This window comes from Lactuca serriola, chromosome 8, assembly GCF_051521515.1.
Source record: "Lactuca serriola cultivar US96UC23 chromosome 8, Lser_US96UC23_V15, whole genome shotgun sequence".
Lineage (NCBI taxonomy): Eukaryota > Viridiplantae > Streptophyta > Magnoliopsida > Asterales > Asteraceae > Lactuca > Lactuca serriola.
This window is the reverse complement of record NC_136415.1, coordinates 142,291,361-142,309,408: the sequence shown is the minus strand read 5'-3', so window position 1 is coordinate 142,309,408 and position 18,048 is coordinate 142,291,361. Positions and strand designations below refer to the sequence as shown.

At 37.3% G+C, this 18,048-nt stretch overlaps 2 protein-coding genes across 4 annotated transcripts in view; both read left to right on the top strand.

Annotated features, from left to right (window-relative positions):
• Window positions 1–11,589: 11,589 nt before the first annotated feature.
• LOC145070317 (2-methyl-6-phytyl-1,4-hydroquinone methyltransferase, chloroplastic-like) overlaps window positions 11,590–18,048 on the top strand; it is a 90,612-nt gene continuing 84,153 nt past the window's right edge. Inside the window, exons 1-4 of one of the 3 annotated variants that reach the window (XM_079017254.1) lie at window positions 11,595–11,749; window positions 11,992–12,656; window positions 12,739–13,045; window positions 13,196–13,471. In XM_079017254.1, coding sequence (XP_078873380.1) covers window positions 12,082–12,656; window positions 12,739–13,045; window positions 13,196–13,351 — 1,038 coding nt within the window. In that variant the 5' untranslated portion in view covers window positions 11,595–11,749; window positions 11,992–12,081 and the 3' untranslated portion in view covers window positions 13,352–13,471. Of the gene's footprint in view, window positions 12,657–12,738; window positions 13,046–13,195; window positions 13,472–18,048 lie in introns of those variants that run through there. The other 2 variants (XM_079017253.1, XM_079017255.1) reach the window with 2 other exon arrangements.
• On the top strand, window positions 13,943–17,471 carry LOC145070319 (2-methyl-6-phytyl-1,4-hydroquinone methyltransferase, chloroplastic-like). Its single transcript, XM_079017258.1, has 3 exons — window positions 13,943–14,765; window positions 16,459–16,765; window positions 17,193–17,471. The coding sequence occupies exons 1-3, from the start codon at window positions 14,206–14,208 to the stop codon at window positions 17,346–17,348; spliced, it is 1,023 nt and encodes a 340-aa protein (XP_078873384.1). The 5' UTR covers window positions 13,943–14,205; the 3' UTR covers window positions 17,349–17,471.

Sequence of the window (18,048 nt, the reverse complement as noted above, 5' to 3'; positions counted from 1 at the left end):
AATACACTAAACTGTAAGCTTGAAAGCTTAGTGAGTTACCCCTAAAATACCAACCACATATAAACATACTCATAACATATCACAAATAGAACAACCATGCACATCGGGTCTATTGTGTGACTGGTCCGCCCGCACCGGGCCTTCAGTCCACCTGGTCCACCCTCCGAGTCTAGCCATGTACATCGATCCTACAATGTGATTGGTCCACACGCACCAGGCCTTCAATCCACCTGGTCCACTCTTCGAGTCTACAGTATGACTGGTCTGCCCACACCGGGCCTTCAGTCGGACTGGTCCACTCTCCGAGCCTCGGCACGTCTGGTCCGCCTTCTTGGGGCCTTCAGTCTATCCGAACCGCTCGCTGGGCCTTCAGAATATCCGGTCCGCCCTGGGTATGTTGGCCTACGGCACAAAGCAGGACCCGCCGTAACCCAACCCCCGTCAAACAACCATGTGCACATAAAACAATTAATCACAAAACAAATCCTTAACCAGACAAACTATCTAACAGATCACATAGCATATCAACATCCTAACCAGGATTCCGACCTAACCGGTCACTAGCATAACATTACCCTATATACCGGGTACCGACCTTAACCAGGTCCCTAACATAGCATTACCCTAAATACTGGGTACCGACCTTAACCAGGTCACTAACATAACACCATCCTAAATACCAGGATGCAGATCTAGCAAAGCGATAACATAACAAACAATACCCGTATTTCCATCCGATAAAGGGTCGGCCTTGGTGCCGCAGACCCTATCGATATAGTGAGGATAACCCACCTGCAATTGCCGACTGACGAGATAAGACCAAGCTGCTCCGTCCACCGACACGAACTCCACCACAGAACACTACCAAAGAACCAATGCCATAAATACCAAAATACCCTTGGAAATCAAACTGGTCAACTCTTGGTCAAAGTCAAAGTCCTCAGTCAAAGTCAACCTTCCTGGTTGACTCTACTCGCCGAGTCAACCCGTCGACTCGTCGAGTTCCTGTACTCAGGAAACTCCCACAACACAACTCAACTCGCCGAGTCCCCCCAAGACTCGTCGAGTTGAACGATCTCGGAATTCCATCCTGTCCGACTCACCGAGTCGCCAACCGACTCACTAATCCAAAGCTTAAACCAAAAGAGGTTGGGTTATGCGACCAGACTCGCCGAGTCCATGAACAGGATCGTCGAGTCCAAGGAAATCTTCAACAGACTCGCCGAGTTGTTCTTCCAACTCGTCGAGTCCATGCACATGTTCATACAACTCGTCAAGTACACCCATGTGACTCGCCGAGTCTCTTCAGTTCTCAATCCATTCAAAGGCTTTTCGATCCATGCAGGGCTCCAATCCATAGATCCACCCTTCTACAATCTAACCCTCACATAAAGTTGCAAACTTTACGTGATAGCAAGGATATATAGGCCCAAAACACACTAGGGCTTGGGTTTTAGACAAAGGGGCTTCACCAACAACTCAATGACTGAAAATTTATGACATTGTGGACCATAACAAGCCTAGATCTGAAGTAGCAACCTCAAATCTAAGCCTCTAACTCGAAATAGCTCTTAATCATACCAAAAACGCCCTAAATCTCACATGATAATAGATCTAAATGCAAAAGAGCCCAAGCAACAGATTATTACCTCCAATATAAGCTCCAACTGAAGTAGATCCCGGATCTACACCCTTCCTTTGCAGCAAACCTCTTGATCTTCAAGCCCCTTTCCACCAAAATCACTTATTAAGGCTCCAAATTGCTTCCAAGGGTTCTCACTCACGATTTAGGGTTTCTGGATCTCAAAAGGGTAGCAAAGAGGCTGAGGGTGGGTTATAATGTGCTTTATATAGGGAACAACCCCCGGGATTAGGGTTTTCTCTCTTCAACACCAACTTGTCGAGTCCAAGTCGCCGACTTGGCGAGTTGGCCACTTAAAACGCAACAGAATCCCGCTTCGACTCGGCGAGTAAGCGGACCTACTCGTCGAGTTCCTTTCCTAAATTTACATTTTTGGCCCTTCATTGAACTTTAGAAATTTGGGGTGTTACATGTTTCCACTGCAACCAGATAGGCCGCATCAAGGTTGAATGCCCACTTCTGAACCCAACAAGTGCAATACAAGCTCAAACACCTGCAACTTTGTGGATACCGATGGACGCCAGGGTAGAGCTGAAGGTCCAAGGTCCAACAGGAGAGCCTTTCAACTCATAGCAAAAGAAGCCAATGAGGCACTAGATATTGTATCTAATTATTCTTTTGACCGAGGAAAACTGGAAAATATCAATCATCGCATCGAAGAAATCAATAATGTTTTTAGATTTCTGTTAAAACCCTCTATTATATTTAATAAATGTATGATGATGGGTTTTAATAAATATGGGTTGAATTTATGTTGTTGTTAATGTTGAGATAATAATGTCCTCTGATACTATTTAGTTATATGTGTGCGTAGTACGTTCCTAGACAACATTGTGCTTGTCATGACCATGTCCTGTTTTGGTCTTTTGACAAATAATAATGTCTTTTGATTTTCATTTAGATTTTTTAGATGACATTTTGTAATATTTTTTAGAGCAGTCTTTTCTTTTATGATAATTTTCTAAATTATTATATTTTCTATTTTTCTTAAAATATTTCAAAGATTTTTCTTGTAATTTTTTGATTTTGATGTAGATGGTCGAGTTAAGGGTTGATATCAATATTGTTGGCAGAACTTTCCTAATTCATTCTTACTATTGATTCTATATTTTTTAGGTTTTTCTTTAAAACTAAGATCTGCACAAACGGCTAATCATTCTTTATTGATATAATTGATTAGATCTCCGTAAGTTAGATTTTGATAAGGAACTGGATTATTAAAGCTTTCTCTTAGTTTCTGCGAATAATTTTGGAAGGCCAGCAATAAGGCGTTCTTTCCAATAAGCTTCTTTGCGGTTAGGTCTTGAAAAGTAGGGGTGAGCAAACCCAAACCAAGAAACCGAAAAATCGACTAAAACCGACGAAACCAAAACCGAAAAAACTGAAACCGAAGCAAAACCGACGGTTAGGGTTTGAATTTTATAGAAACAGAAAAGTCGGGTTCGGTTTCGGTTTTTACCTAGAAACCGACCCATCCAACCCAAGAAACCGACCCATACTTAAAATCGACAAACCGCCCCAAGAAACCGATCCATCCATCCCAAGAAACCGACCCATACTTGATTGTGTTTTTGTTGTAATAGACTATTTGGGGCTTTGGTTGTAACTTATAATAGACTATTTGGTTATAAGAATCATGTTTCTTAAAGTATTTAACTTCAATTTGGTGTTTTTTGAAGTATTTGACTTCTTGTCAGTGTATGAGTTGAACCCAAGAAACCGAAAAACCGCCCAAACCGACCTCATAACCCAAGAAACCGAACCGAACAGAAACCGATCCTATTGGGTTCTGAAAACCAGAAACCGACCATTTATGGGTTGGGTTGGGTTTGGGTCCAAAACCGACCCATGCACGCCCCTATTGAAAAGACTTTAACATGATAATTATCTTTATACCATCTAAAATCAATAAGTTTTCTATAATGGAAATTCATTAATATTTTAGAAGTTTTTTCTTGAAACGTAATAGGATCTCCAACAAAGTTTTTGATAATGGAAACAATTAATGTATTAACCCTATCTTCATCTAACGTTTGTATATGTTGACCATTTTCATGTTTTATTGTTGTAACATCCCAAAATTGAGACCCATTTATTTTTTTGTTTAATTACATTACTTATAACAATAGTTTACGGAAAACATCGTTGCTATCGTTGCTATCATTTCAAAACATCAAGTCACGAATCATAAGTCTTGAAAACCATAACATCAAATAGTAAAATGTCAAAGTACAATCCCAAAGTTCTCAAAGCGGAAATCATATGTGTGTGATATGCTGCCACCCTGCCGACTCCTTCCCCTTAGCTAAAGAGGTACCTGAAACCAAAACTAAAAACTAAGCACGAAGCTTAGTGAGTTCCCTCATCATACCACATACCATTCATCATACATACTGTTGGGCAATTCTGGGGTGCCCGACCTACCTATGTCAAGCCATTATGGGGTGCTGACCTACCCATGTCAAGCCATTCTGGGGTGCTGACCTACCCATGTCAGGCCATTCTGGGGTGTAACATATCATAATCATGTTGTCAGATAGATCTGGGGTGTCTAACCTACCCTTCGGTCCTAAAGACCGAATTGGGGAACTATTCCCCTCCTACTACCATTATTACGTAGAACATATCATACTAGCACATATAACACATCAAGTAATAGTAAACCAGACAATTATCACAAAGACAATCATATCAACTGTAATCAACTACTAGTGGGTCGACATTGGTGCCTTAGACCCACTTCTACTAGAAGACTACTCATCTCAATGTTGTGTAGTGCCTACACTGTCCGCGGTGTGAAAATCGACTCTCCTCGACACCTCAATCCCTAAACGACATCTTTTCTAAGTTATCAATTCATACTCATAACCCTTACAAGGGTCACTAAAGTCCAAGTCAAAGTCAAGGTCAAAACCTTGGTCAAAGTCAACATCTGGTTGACTCGACTCGCCGAGTCCCCATGTCCACAAAATGCTACCATCCCGTCCCTTCAACAACACATCGGAACGTCTTCAACCAACTCGCCGAGTTCGTCCTTGAACTCATCGAGTTCCTCTTCATCCATATGAAGGTGTTCAGTCTATGACTCTCCGAGTTCATCCTTGAACTCATCGAGTCCGTCTTTATGTGGTTGGGACATTGCCTTGAACTCGTCGAGTTTATTCTTGAACTCGTCGAGTTTCTTCTTGAACTCGTCGAGTCCTTTGATCTTAAAGTCCATAACAAACCCCTAACAAGACGAGTGTTCCTTCCACTCAACCAAAGACCATTTCCATAAGACATTTGGGGGAGAATGCGACCCGACTCGCCGAGTCACCCAAGCGACTCGCCGAGTCCCTCTTTGTCCAAAACTATCCATTCGATTATAATGGGTCTTAATGCATAAAAACCATAGATCTGAGCTCCTAGGGTCCATTTTATACGTAAAGTTCCAATTTTGACGTCCATGCATGGGGGTTTTTGGCTCAAAAGACATAAAAAGAGGTATATAAGAAGCATGGGTCTCCCATGGCCATAAAGTTGGCACCTTTATGCCACGGGAACCCTCAATGGTTCCAGATCTGAAGTGTAACTGCAAACATACTCACAAAATCTGATTATAACTTCAAAACTCATAAAAAGGGTAAGAAAATAGCCCCAAAACAAGATCTAAGAGATAGATGGTCAAGGTTCAAACTTTTTACCTTGAATGAATTGAGAATGAAGCAAAACCTCTGGATCTACTAGCTTCCACTTGAGCTCCCAAGCTTCCTGCTTCTCTTCCAACTTCAAATGTACACAAAAGCACCAAAAAGCTTAAGAACACTTAAAAGAGACATAGTGTGACATCCCCAAAATCACGGCCAGAAAAGACCGATTTTTGTTTATGCTTTATAAAAATCAGAGTACTTCATTTTATAAAAATGTTGCGGAATTTGTTCCCAGAAAAACACGATAAATACGTTATTAAAACATTTTCGAAGAAACGTATTTATTTCATTTTAAAACGTTTGGGATGTCATTGTTAATACAGAAACATAAGCATAAACAGAACTTACAATTATTTACACTAGTGATCTACATCTCTTTAAATCTCTCAGTGTAATGTCACTTCATATCGTCACCTGTGATGTAAATAAACTGAGTGGGTCAGGTTGGGAAACCTGGTGAGTACATAGGGTTTTCAACCCACAATAATATAGTTATTATGTTTAAACAATCAAACAATCAACCCAATTACCCATCCCCGTTATCTTCTTTTAGTCTTCCCTAAAGATATTATCTCAAGGGTCATCTCTTATATCATATTTACTTTTCATCTCCTTACATCGTATTTCCTTATATGATTGTTCTTACGAACTTTACCTAAGGATCATCGCCTACATTGCATAGACAATACTAATCCGGGGATTACTCCCTCAATATGTGTCTAGCAAGAGTTAGGGTATCATCGCATGATTACGCAGCCACAACATCACCTGGACTTGTAAATCATGATAAGGGTTAGTCTATCATCGCATGAATACGTAGCCACAACATCGCCTGGACTCGTACTTCATAATAAGGGTTAGACTATCATCGCATGAATACGTAGTTACAACATCGCCTGAACTCGTAATTCATCACCTACATGTTGCTAGCCTGCTGGTGTTTCCACGGGGTTGTCTATAATAGTCCGTGGTCGCCATCTATACTCTGGTAGATGACTACATCTCCAAATTGTCGGACAAGGTTGTAGTATCCTACATCACCAATTCATAGTCACCTATCTATCATCACCTATCTCTCATTATTTTATTTCATCACTCACCAACTATTTCATCTACCCATGTTTTATCCCAACATATTTGTAGATATAAAATAAAAATACAGTTTAAATCATTTAAAACATGTATAAATCATTCATCCAGCATAGACAACAAGTATTCAAACAATATGCACACATAGCACGTAATTTATATTAAAATACTTCATATCTATGTGTAAGATGAAAGTAACTATGCACTCACCTGAGTAGGTGGTGACTCAGCACTCGGACAGCGCTTCGATACTCTCAAAACGATATTCCTTTGATAAAACCTAGTATCGATAGCACTAGGGTTTAGTTTAACGATAACCGCGACAAATTAATTAGTCCGAGTATTATTAAGCGTTAATAATACTCGATATAACTCATAATAATAGCCCAAATAATTATTTTAAGGACCTAATAACATTCCTATAATTATTTGAAATCTATATTAAAAATTGCGTAAGCGTAGCACACTTACAACGAATTTTTTATTAAAAACCGGGCTTTGCTGGAGCAGCGTTTCCAAGCCGAAAGCTTTTCTTCTCGGAGCCGTCGGGCGCTCCGGGGCTTTCTTCTCGTGCTAGGGAGGTTCCGTAGACTTGGGAGGGGTTTAGGGAGGCTAGAGAGAAGTTAGAGAGAGAAAGAGAGGCTTATGGTGTGAAGAAAATATGAGGAGTTCACCCTTGTATTTATAGGAGTTTTATAGTAAAGTAGTCTCTAAGCTTCGTCCGTAACTTTTGCATACGAGCTCCGTTTTTGTCTGTCTTTTTACCTTTGAGTTCCTATTAATGAGATCTTCAACTTTCATTTAGACCTCGTTGGCTAATTCTCATTCTATCTCGGATTTACAAAACTGTATCGAATTCGCCGCGCTCGAAAAGTAGGGACTAAGCTTCGTCCATAACTTTCGCATACGAGCTCCATTTTTGTCTGTCTTTTTACCATTGAGTTCCTATTAATGAGATCTTCAACTCTCATTTAGACCTCGTTGGCTAATTCTCATTCTATCTCGTATTTACGAAACTGTATCGAATTCGCCGCGCTCGAAAAGTAGGGACTAAGCTTCGTCCATAACTTTTGCATACGAGCTCTATTATCGACGTTCTTTATATCCACGCGTTGGTATTTACGAGTACTATAACTTTCATTTAGATCCCATCGGCTAAAAATCGACCGATCTAAAATTCAGATTTCGGGCTGTGCACTGCTATGCTAAATCTTAGAAAAATCATAACTTCCTCATACGAAGTCAGATTTGGGCGTTCTTTTTATCGATTTTCTTAGTTTAACATATTCTGCGACTTTCGTTTAGATCGCTAAGGCTAAATCTCGCTCTGTCGTAAATTCACTATTTACGCTTCCCGGTATCGTGTCGGTTCCGTCGCGAAACTTCAACGGGTCATAACTTCTTCGTTATAACTCGGTTTTCGGTGTTCTTTATATGTACGAAAACCTTGTAACATACTATACAACTTGGTTAAGATTATTTATTCTAAATAATCTTTTGTCGAAAAGTCGTTTTCGACCCCTATTGCCTCTAAATTGACTAGCCCGGATTTGCGGGCGTTACACATAGGGTTCGAGTTAAGGCTTTCTCTGGGTTGGGAGGAACGAGTGAGGTTGTGTTGGGGTGTTATAAGTTGTTTAAATAGGGTGCAAACCCTAAATATCAGGGTTTCATCTAGACAGTCCTACTCGTCGAGTCGGTTTCCCGGCTCGTCGAGCAGGTCACTTATCATGCCGATCCAAAGTCGAGTCTACTCGACGATTTAGGCCTCCAACTCGCCGAGTCCCAGAGCAAAACATGAGTTTACTTTAATTAAAATACGTACTAGGAACCGGGTGTTACAAATCTCCCCCACTTATTTTAGACTTCGTCCTCGAAGTCTGCTGCTGAATCCAGGAAAAGCTCGGGGTAGTGCTTCCTCATATCGTCCTCCGGCTCCCAGGTCTACTCCGAGCCCTTGCGGTGCTGCCATTGCACCTTCACCAGCTCCACCCTCTTGTTCCTCAGATCAATCGACTTCTTGTCGAGGATAGCTACTGGCCGCTCAATGTAGTTCAGGCTGTCATCCACCTGAATATCCTCAAAATGCACCACTGCCGAGTCATCCACCAGACACTTCCGCAACTGGGAGACGTGAAAAGTATAGTGAATCTGACTGGGTTCGGCTGGCATATCCAACCTATACGCCACCTTGCCACCCGGGCTACAACCCTGAAAGGTCCAATGTACCTGGGTCCCAACTTACCCCGTTTCCTGAACCGAATGACGCCTTTCCAGGGAGACACTTTCAGGAGCACCGTATCCCCGACCTGGAATTCCAGGTCCGAACGACGATTGTCGGCATAACTTTTCTGCCAACTCTGAGTGTTGACACTTGCTGGATCCTCTCCGAAAATACTATCGAACACCCGCATCATCCAAAATACACCATCCACCTCCAAATGAGCCCAAACTCAATTCTTCAAGGGTTCTAAGCCAGCTAATACCCACTCCTTGATCACCACCTCGTAATAGGAAACGATTCGAAACAGAGCATTACAAATTGTTTATTCGATAGAATTTATTTGATTATTATCATAGTCTGGTTGTTCATTACTACTTTTACCAGGAATATATTGTTTGGATAATATGCGTGAAAGCCTACTCATATTTGATTTATTTTGTTTTAAGATTTTATAAGAAAGCTTACTTGTTTTAATAATGATGAACAGAGGGGAGTCATCCCGACGATAATTGTGGTTCGCCACCGCGACTTACGTCCTTATATGCGCGTCTTACGCTAATCCCACCAATTATTGGTCTTGACTCTGAATCATACTTATTAAAACTCAAAATTTTTCTTAGAGAATTTTAAACCAAAATTAATCAAATTTGAAATAATTCTACACACATAACTATTACCACCCAAAAATTTCTTTTTTGGATCTGATACCATAAATATAAATGTTGATTGAGTTTTAATTTTAATTAAGCTTGATTGTTTAAAATTATAAGTATTTTAACAAAAATCTCAAATCTTGTAGAATTAATTGTTATAATAACTAGAAATGAAATAATCATAGTAAATAACCAAAGTATTTGTAGGAAAAAATGAATTCAAAAGTATAATAACAAGAATAGAATAAAATACTCTTTAAATAGTATCTTCTTTGGTATAATAACAAGAATAGAATAAAATACTCTTTAAATAGTATCTTCTTTGATTAGACTTAAAATACATTCAATACAAACATTTTGAGAAAATGATTATTTGGAAATCTAGAGACTTTGAACATCCAAAGGTAGATAGAGAAACAATATAAGTTTTTGTAGACATAAACTATACATTTGAGAGAGTGAAATTTTTTTGAATCTTTTCTTGAATTGTTTTTCTTTGTTATGTGCATGGGTGATTGGAATAAAATTTCTTCTTTAGATAATGTTCTTATCTTTTTGCCATAATATGTCAATTCATTCTTCTTTTAATAATGTTTTTGTCTTCTTACCATAATATTTGTCAATTCATTCTTCTTTTATAATATTTTTGTCTTCTTGTTTTGTCTTCTTGCTATAATATTTGTCAATTCATTCTTTTTTTATAATGTTTTTGTCTTCTTGTTTTGTTTTCTTGCCATAATATTTGTCAATTCATTCTTTTTTTATGATGTTTTTGTCTTCTTGCCATAATGATTGTTAATTCTTAAAAATAGTGATAATCAAATTTTCAATTATATTGTTGACATTTCTTTTAATTATCAAAATTTTGAATTTTTGAGGCCAATAATGATAACAAACGTGCAATATTTATTTTGATAAACAATTTTGATAAAAATGTTTAGCGTATGTAATATATACACATATAATAAACAAAAATGGTATGAAAATGTTTTTTTAATAAAAAACAAATAACACCTTATCCAAATATCACAAAGTCACTAACCCCAAAATACATCACAAAGTCACTAACCCAAATACATCAGACTTTGTGAAGCAAAACATTTAGTCCAAGATACATTAGACTTTATTCGGTTTACTGTGTAAATCCTATCCAAGTATCGCAAAGTCGACTAACCCAAAATCAATAACAAACATATTATGATTGATTTAAAAATACTTAAAATTTTGATTAAATCAGACCAAATGACCAAAACCAAATAAGTCGAGCACATAACACCCTATAGACTATAGAGCATAGAGAAAATGACAAAAATAGCCATTTACACTAATGGGATTACAAAAATAGCCAAAAAAAATCAAAATTATAAAATTAGCCCACAATTTCGTAGATGGAGATGCCCCATCTGCGAAATCAGCATCTTATCTGCGAATGTACAAGCACCTAAAGCACAGCTGTGTTTTAGGTGCTTGTACATTCGCAGGTGCTTTTAATTTTTTTTTTAATTTTTTTTCTGTATATATAGGGATAATTTCGCAGATGGAATAGGTCCATCTGCGATTTACTCTCATTCTATCTGCGAAATTGTGGTTTTCTTTTGTATTTTTTTTAGTTTGACTATGAAATGAATTGGTTTGACTACGAAATCATGTTGCTATATAAAAAGTTTTGTAGAAAAATATCATTTTGGTTGTTATTTGTTTAGGAACTTTCTCTACAATTTGCTCAAAAAATGATTGAATATTTGGTTTGTCTTGTAACCGGTGGGAGATGACAAGTTAATAGAACCTGATTTATATAACAACCAAAATGATATTTTTCTACAAAACTTTTTATATAGCAACATGATTTTGTAGTCAAACCAATTCATTTCATAGTCAAATTAAAAAAAAATACAAAAAAAAACACAATTTCGCAGATAGAATGAGAGTAAATCGCAGATGGACCTATTCCATCTGCGAAATTACCCCTATATATACAGAAAAAAATTAAAAAAAAAAATAAAAGCACTTGCGAATGTACAAGCACCTAAAGCACAAACATTCGTAGATGAGATGCTCATTTCGCAGATGGGGCATCTCCATCTGCGAAATCGTAGGCTAATTTTGTAATTTCGATTTTTTTTTGGCTATTTTTGTAATGCAATTAGTGTAAATGACTATTTTTGTCATTTTATCTAGACGTATAGTTATTTTAAATAGAGAAAAAAGAATGACATATACCTACGATTTTTGGCAGATTTGGGAAAATTTCATCACCACATGATTTATGTAATCTAGCTAACAGCCTTAGCTTTAAAAATATTTACTTATCAACACTTCTGCGGCTGTGTACTCTTGTTCTTCTCCAACACTTACTCCTCCACAACTTCACTCTCCTTGCCACAAGTTTTGCTTTTTCTGTTTGTCATTCTTCAACTGGTTCCGATCATTCGTTATCAATTTAACTAAACCGGTAAGCCCCATTTCTTGAGCTTCTTCAAATTGTCACGAACCCTAATATCCCCATTCTGCATGTAACAAATTTGAATTGAGCCCTTACCAGATCAGGATTTTAGTCAATTTCCCACTTGGGTATTGTGTAAATCTTGAGTCTTGTTACTATAAACTCGAAATCAGTACTTTTTCCACATGGGTTATTGTTAATTTCGTCAAATTTGTTGATATGAACTCACATTTACAAGTTTTTGCATCTAGGGCTATGTTGAAATCTTGAAATTGGTGAGGTTGAGATTTAAAATCACAAGTTTTCTGTATCCTTTTTTTTTTTCTTTCTATTGAGCAATAATGGCTTCTTCAATGCTGTATGGAGCTGAGAATCTCGCAATTATAAGAGGAAGAGCATACCCAAACGGGTTAGGGTTCAACGCGTCAGATTTGCATGGGAAAAAGTCTTTCCTCAAACTTAATTTGGCCAGTGGGAATTCGAATCTGAGAGGTATAAGTAAGAGGCTAATTGTACCCAAGTGCAGTGTGTCTGTACCAAGGCCAGCTTCACAGCCTCGGTTCATCCAACACAAAAAAGAGGCATTTTGGTTTTATAGGTTTCTGTCAATCGTGTATGATCATGTGATAAATCCGGGTCATTGGACTGAAGACATGAGAGATGAAGCTTTAGAACCGGCTGATTTATATAGCCGTGATATGATAGTAGTGGATGTTGGTGGTGGGACCGGGTTCACAACTTTGGGTATTGTGAAACATGTTAATGCTAAGAATGTTACCATTTTGGATCAATCGCCACATCAGCTTGCAAAAGCAAAACAAAAGGAGCCATTGAAGGAATGCAAGATCATCGAGGGAGATGCCGAGGATCTTCCCTTCAAAACAGACTATGCTGATAGATACATATCTGCTGGAAGGTATAAAGATTATTTAAACACGTACCACATTCCAATTCCTTCAAATTCCTATTCGATTGACTGTGTTGTTATTTGATTGTAGCATTGAGTACTGGCCGGACCCACAACGAGGCATCAAAGAAGCATACAGGGTTCTAAAGATAGGAGGAAAGGCATGTTTAATTGGGCCTGTGTATCCAACCTATTGGTTGTCTCGTTTCTTTGCAGACATGTGGATGCTGTTTCCAAAGGAGGAAGAGTACATTGAGTGGTTTGAAAAGGCTGGATTCAAAGATGTTAAAATCAAGAGGATTGGCCCAAAGTGGTACCGTGGGGTCCGCCGCCATGGTCTTATCATGGGCTGCTCTGTTACCGGAGTTAAACCCGCATCAGGAGATTCACCATTACAGGTAAATGCTATTATCAAGTAGATATTTCAATGAACAATGTTGTAATAAGAAGAATTGAAAGTAGAATGATGTAAATAATAATAAACAAATCAAACATACGTACATTAGTATTTCTTGAATTTAACTTTTTTGTTGGGTTATATGTGGCAGTTGGGTCCAAAAGTGGAGGACGTGAGGGAGCCAGTGAACCCATTGGTGTTCCTAGCCCGGTTTCTTGTGGGTGCGATGGCTGGAATCTACTATGTCCTGGTCCCTGTTTACATGTGGCTCAAGGATCAAATTGTCCCAAAAGGTCAACCAATTTGAGTCCTCAGAGATGGTTTGGTTTGGTTTGGTTTGTTTTAGGTTGAGTTGCATTTTCCCATTTTGGTTTTGTATGCTATGATATGATATAATTCCATGCCTGGTTTTGGTTTTCAGTTTAAACTTCAAGATTCAAGACATGTCGTGTGTTAGGCTTCCTAGTTTGTGAATGAATTAAACATCTGACATAAAATAACCAAAAGCCAATTAAACCGAAACTTATTCAATTTGGTTTTTGGTTAATTTAAAATTGTTAAAAGTTGATTAAACCAGACTGAATAACATCGTTGTATTTATTTAGGAACAGCGAAGAAAACATTTATATCTATATACGATTTTTTTTTCTGCTAAATTTCAGTCGCCCCCACATCATTTCTGTAATCTAAGCTAATAGATATGTGCTTATCACCAGCTCTGCGGCTGTGTACACGTGTTCGTCTCCAACACCTGCTACTTCCACTACCCACCCTCCTGGCCACGACTTCTGATTTTCTGTTTTGTCATGTATCAATTATTTCCGATCATTATCATCAATCCACAATCGTGATTTAACTCACCTATTAAGTTCCATTTCTTGAATTTCTTCAAATTGTCACCAATACTAATATCTCCATTCTGCTTCTAGCAAATTTGAATCGAAACCTTACAAGATCAGGGTTATAATTTTTAATCAAATTCCCACCTGGGAATTGTGTAAAGTTTGAGTCACTAGTTTTTCCACTTGGGTTATTGTGAAATTCGTCAAATTTGTGAATATGAACTCTCATTTACAAGTTTTTGGGTAGTCTTGAAATTTGTGAGTTTGAGCTTTAAAATTACAAGTTTTCTGTATCCGTTTTTTCGTTTTTTGAGCAATAATGGCTTCTTTAATGCTGTATGGGGTTGAGAATCTTGCAATTACAAGGGGAAGAGTGTCACCAAACGGGTCGGATTTGCATGGGGGAAAATCTTTCCTCAAAATTAATTTGGGCATTGAGAATTCGAATTTTAGACGTATAAGTAAGACCCTATTTGTACCTAAGTGCAGTATGTCTGTACCAAGGCCAGCTTCACAGCGTAGGTTCATGCAACACAAAAAAGAGGCATTTTGGTTCTACAGGTTTATGTCAATTGTGTACGATCGTATTATAAATCCGGGTCATTGGACTGAAGACATGAGAGATGAAGCCTTGGAACCTGCTGACCTCAATAGCCGTGATATGATAGTAGTGGATGTTGGTGGTGGGACCGGGTTCTCAACTTTGGGTATTGTGAAACATGTTGATGCTAAAAATATTACTATTTTGGATCAATCGCCACATCAGCTTGCTAAAGCAAAGGAAAAGGAGCCATTGAAGGAATGCAAGATCACTGAGGGAGATGCTGAGGATCTTCCTTTCGAAACAGATTATGCAGATAGATATATATCAGCCGGAAGGTATATTTTTCTCAAAATTCATTTTATATATATATATATATATATATATATATATATATATATATATATATATATATATATATATATATATATATATATATATATGCCCACTGAGGTTAGGAGTTCGACTCCTGCCTGAGCACATATGGGAGATTTTTTCTGGATTGGCATAAGTTTGATCATTCGTTCCCTTCCCTCTGGAGATGAGTGGTTCCCCTCTTGGTGGCCTGCTAATCCATCGGGTTGGGTTTCCCTTTAACTATTTGACGGTTTTAAAAAAAAGTTGCTATATAAAGTTGCATGTGCTTATTTTCTTTAGCCTATACCTAAGCTAACCTACTTCTGCATAGATTGTTTGGATATTTATGGATTGAATAGTCACTTTGATACTAACAAAAGGTAAAGTGAAATTATTTGTATAGTACGCTTATTTTTCTCTTGCTTCTTTAAATGATCTGAATTTTACAAACACATTAAACAATAGAAAGTGATTGAAACGTAAAAGGTGTGTTTGGCCCGTATGGATTGAATCTTGAATTCCATTCCATGGCATGTGGCATATTTGATTGCCAAACATACAGAAATTGACGGAGATTCCTTCAAAATCCATGTTTGAGGGATTTTATTATTCCTAAGGGCATCTCCAACCCACCTCTAAACTTCATTTCTTCCCACATTCTTTTCCAACCTTACCTCATTTTCACTTTTATTTTTGGAGATATGAATAGTGAGGGAATACTATTCATATCTTCAAAAATGGAGGTGAAGTTTGGTTGCTAATTTTAGTCCCTTTTATTTTTATTTTATACATATCTAGTTTATTGTATCTACCAATTATAATTTAAATGCAATATTTAATATTTATAATATCATGTTATATAGTAATTTATATTAATTAATCATACATATAAAGTTTAATTAGTAGAAGGGTGTATTTGACAATATATATAAGTTATAAAAATGGATTATTTTAGGAATATATTTTTTGAGGTAAAAAATGGGGTAAAAAATGAAATAGTGTTGGAGATGAAACACTATTTACTCTATTTTTTACTCCATTTATGAGGAAAAAATGGAGATGGGTTGGAGATGGTCTAAAGGTGTATGGTAAGAATTGAGTTCCATTTGTCATTTTTTAGAGTGAATTACGATTTTAGTACATGCATATAGATGTTTTTTGCAATTGTGGTTCCAAAAGTATTCTCTTGCAATTTTGGTTCTTATTTAAGGTTCTTGTAATGTTGTTGGTTCATGATCCAAGGAAAATGACTATTATTGGTCCCATTATAAGCCGATTTTGCAAAATTTGCTGCAAAAATATAGTCATTTTATTTGAAAAGGACCACAACTGTTACAAAGCTGTAATTGCAAAAGAGAACTTTTAATAACCAAAATTGCAAAACTCAACTATAATTAAGGACCAAAATGACAAGACTCAACTCTATTCAAGGACCAAAAATGTAATTTACACATTTGTATTAAAAGACCAAATTTTCATCCTAAACCATAAAACATAAACAAAATTTTCCTTTTAACATAATTCACATTCCGATCTCTTTCATAAATTTACAGCAACAAAAAATGAGATTCAATTTCATTCTATTTTTTGCCAACAAAAAAAACGATGAATACTAATTCCTTCATATTTCCAATTCCATTTGTTCCAAATGACACTGAGCTTATTTGATTGCAGCATTGAGTGTTGGCCCGAACCGCAACGGGGCATCAAAGAAGCATACAGGGTTCTAAAGACGGGAGGAAAGGCATGTTTAATCGGGCCTGTACATCCAACCTATTGGTTGTCTCGTTTCTTTGCAGACATGTTTATGTTGTTTCCAAAGGAGGAAGAATACATCGAGTGGTTTGAAAAGGCTGGATTCAAAGATGTTAAGATCACGAGGATTGGCCCAAAATGGTACCGTGGGGTCCGCCGCCATGGTCTTATCATGGGGTGCTCTGTTACCGCGGTCAAACCCGTATTGGGGGATTCACCGCTGCAGGTGATGTGTTTTCTTAAATGTAAATTTATGATTGTATATGAAATATGCAAACAACATTTCATTTTTGGACCAAAAAATGTTACTTACTGGGAAATTGTTAAACCGATTGAAACATGGTTGTATAATTCATATCATTTGCATATATTGGCAAAAGATTGTAACACTGTTGGATACATTGGTAAAAAGATAAAAAGTTGTTGCATAAATTGGTAAAGATATGAAACATTGTTGCATAAATTGGTAAAAATATAAGACACTATTGCATAAAATATTTAACCATTTTAGAATATTCTAGTGGTAACTAAAATGCCAATGCTGGTGAACCATTCACTTTACTTTGAAATATCTAACAAATAATAACATTGCACTTTTAGTTATTTCTTATTATTTCCTGAATTTAACCATTCAGTTCCGTTATTGGTTGCAGCTCGGCCCCAAAGTAGAGGACGTGAGGAAGCGGGTGAACATGTTTGTGTTCCTTGCCCGCCTCATCTTGGGTGCAATTGCTGGTGGCTACTATGTCATACTCCCTATTTACATGTGGCTTAAGGACCGAATTGTCCCTAAAGGCCAACCAATCTGAATATGAGAGATGGTTTAAGTCTGAGTTGCATTTTGGTTTTTGTATGATATGATGCCTGGTTTTTAGTTTAATCTTCAAGAATTGATTAGTATTCTTATATGACAACCCTTTAATTTTTTTCAATCTCTAATCATTCTCATGATCTTGTGTGTGTGTGTGTGTGTGTGTATATATATATATATATATATATATATATATATATATATATATATATATATATATATATATATATAATTTGGTGTTTTTATAAAGAAATTGTAACATCCCAATGATGAGGTACTTATAATTTTGACCTTATAATTGAATTATATTGCATTTTGGCCCCTAAGTTTAAGAAAGAGTGCAAAAGGGCCCATAGTGGCATTTTGGTAAATTGGGACGTTGTGGAGTACGCTGTGCGTACGTGTGTACGCTAAGCGTACTAGGGCGTGCCTTAGTACGCTGGGCGTACACCTCATACGCAGGGCGTACGTGTAAATCATGTAACCCTAATTTTTAGGGTTTTGGGTCATATATAAGCATCAGTAAGGCCTCATATCTTCTTCTTACCTAGCCTCCTTCTGTGACATCGACCCCCCCAAGCAAACTTAAGAGCAAGAGAGCAATTTTGGAGTCTTTAAGAGAGTTTTGAAGTGGTTTTGAAGAAAGAAGAAGGTGGTGAGAAGATCTTAGAGCTAAGGGCATTTTAGATATGAGATTT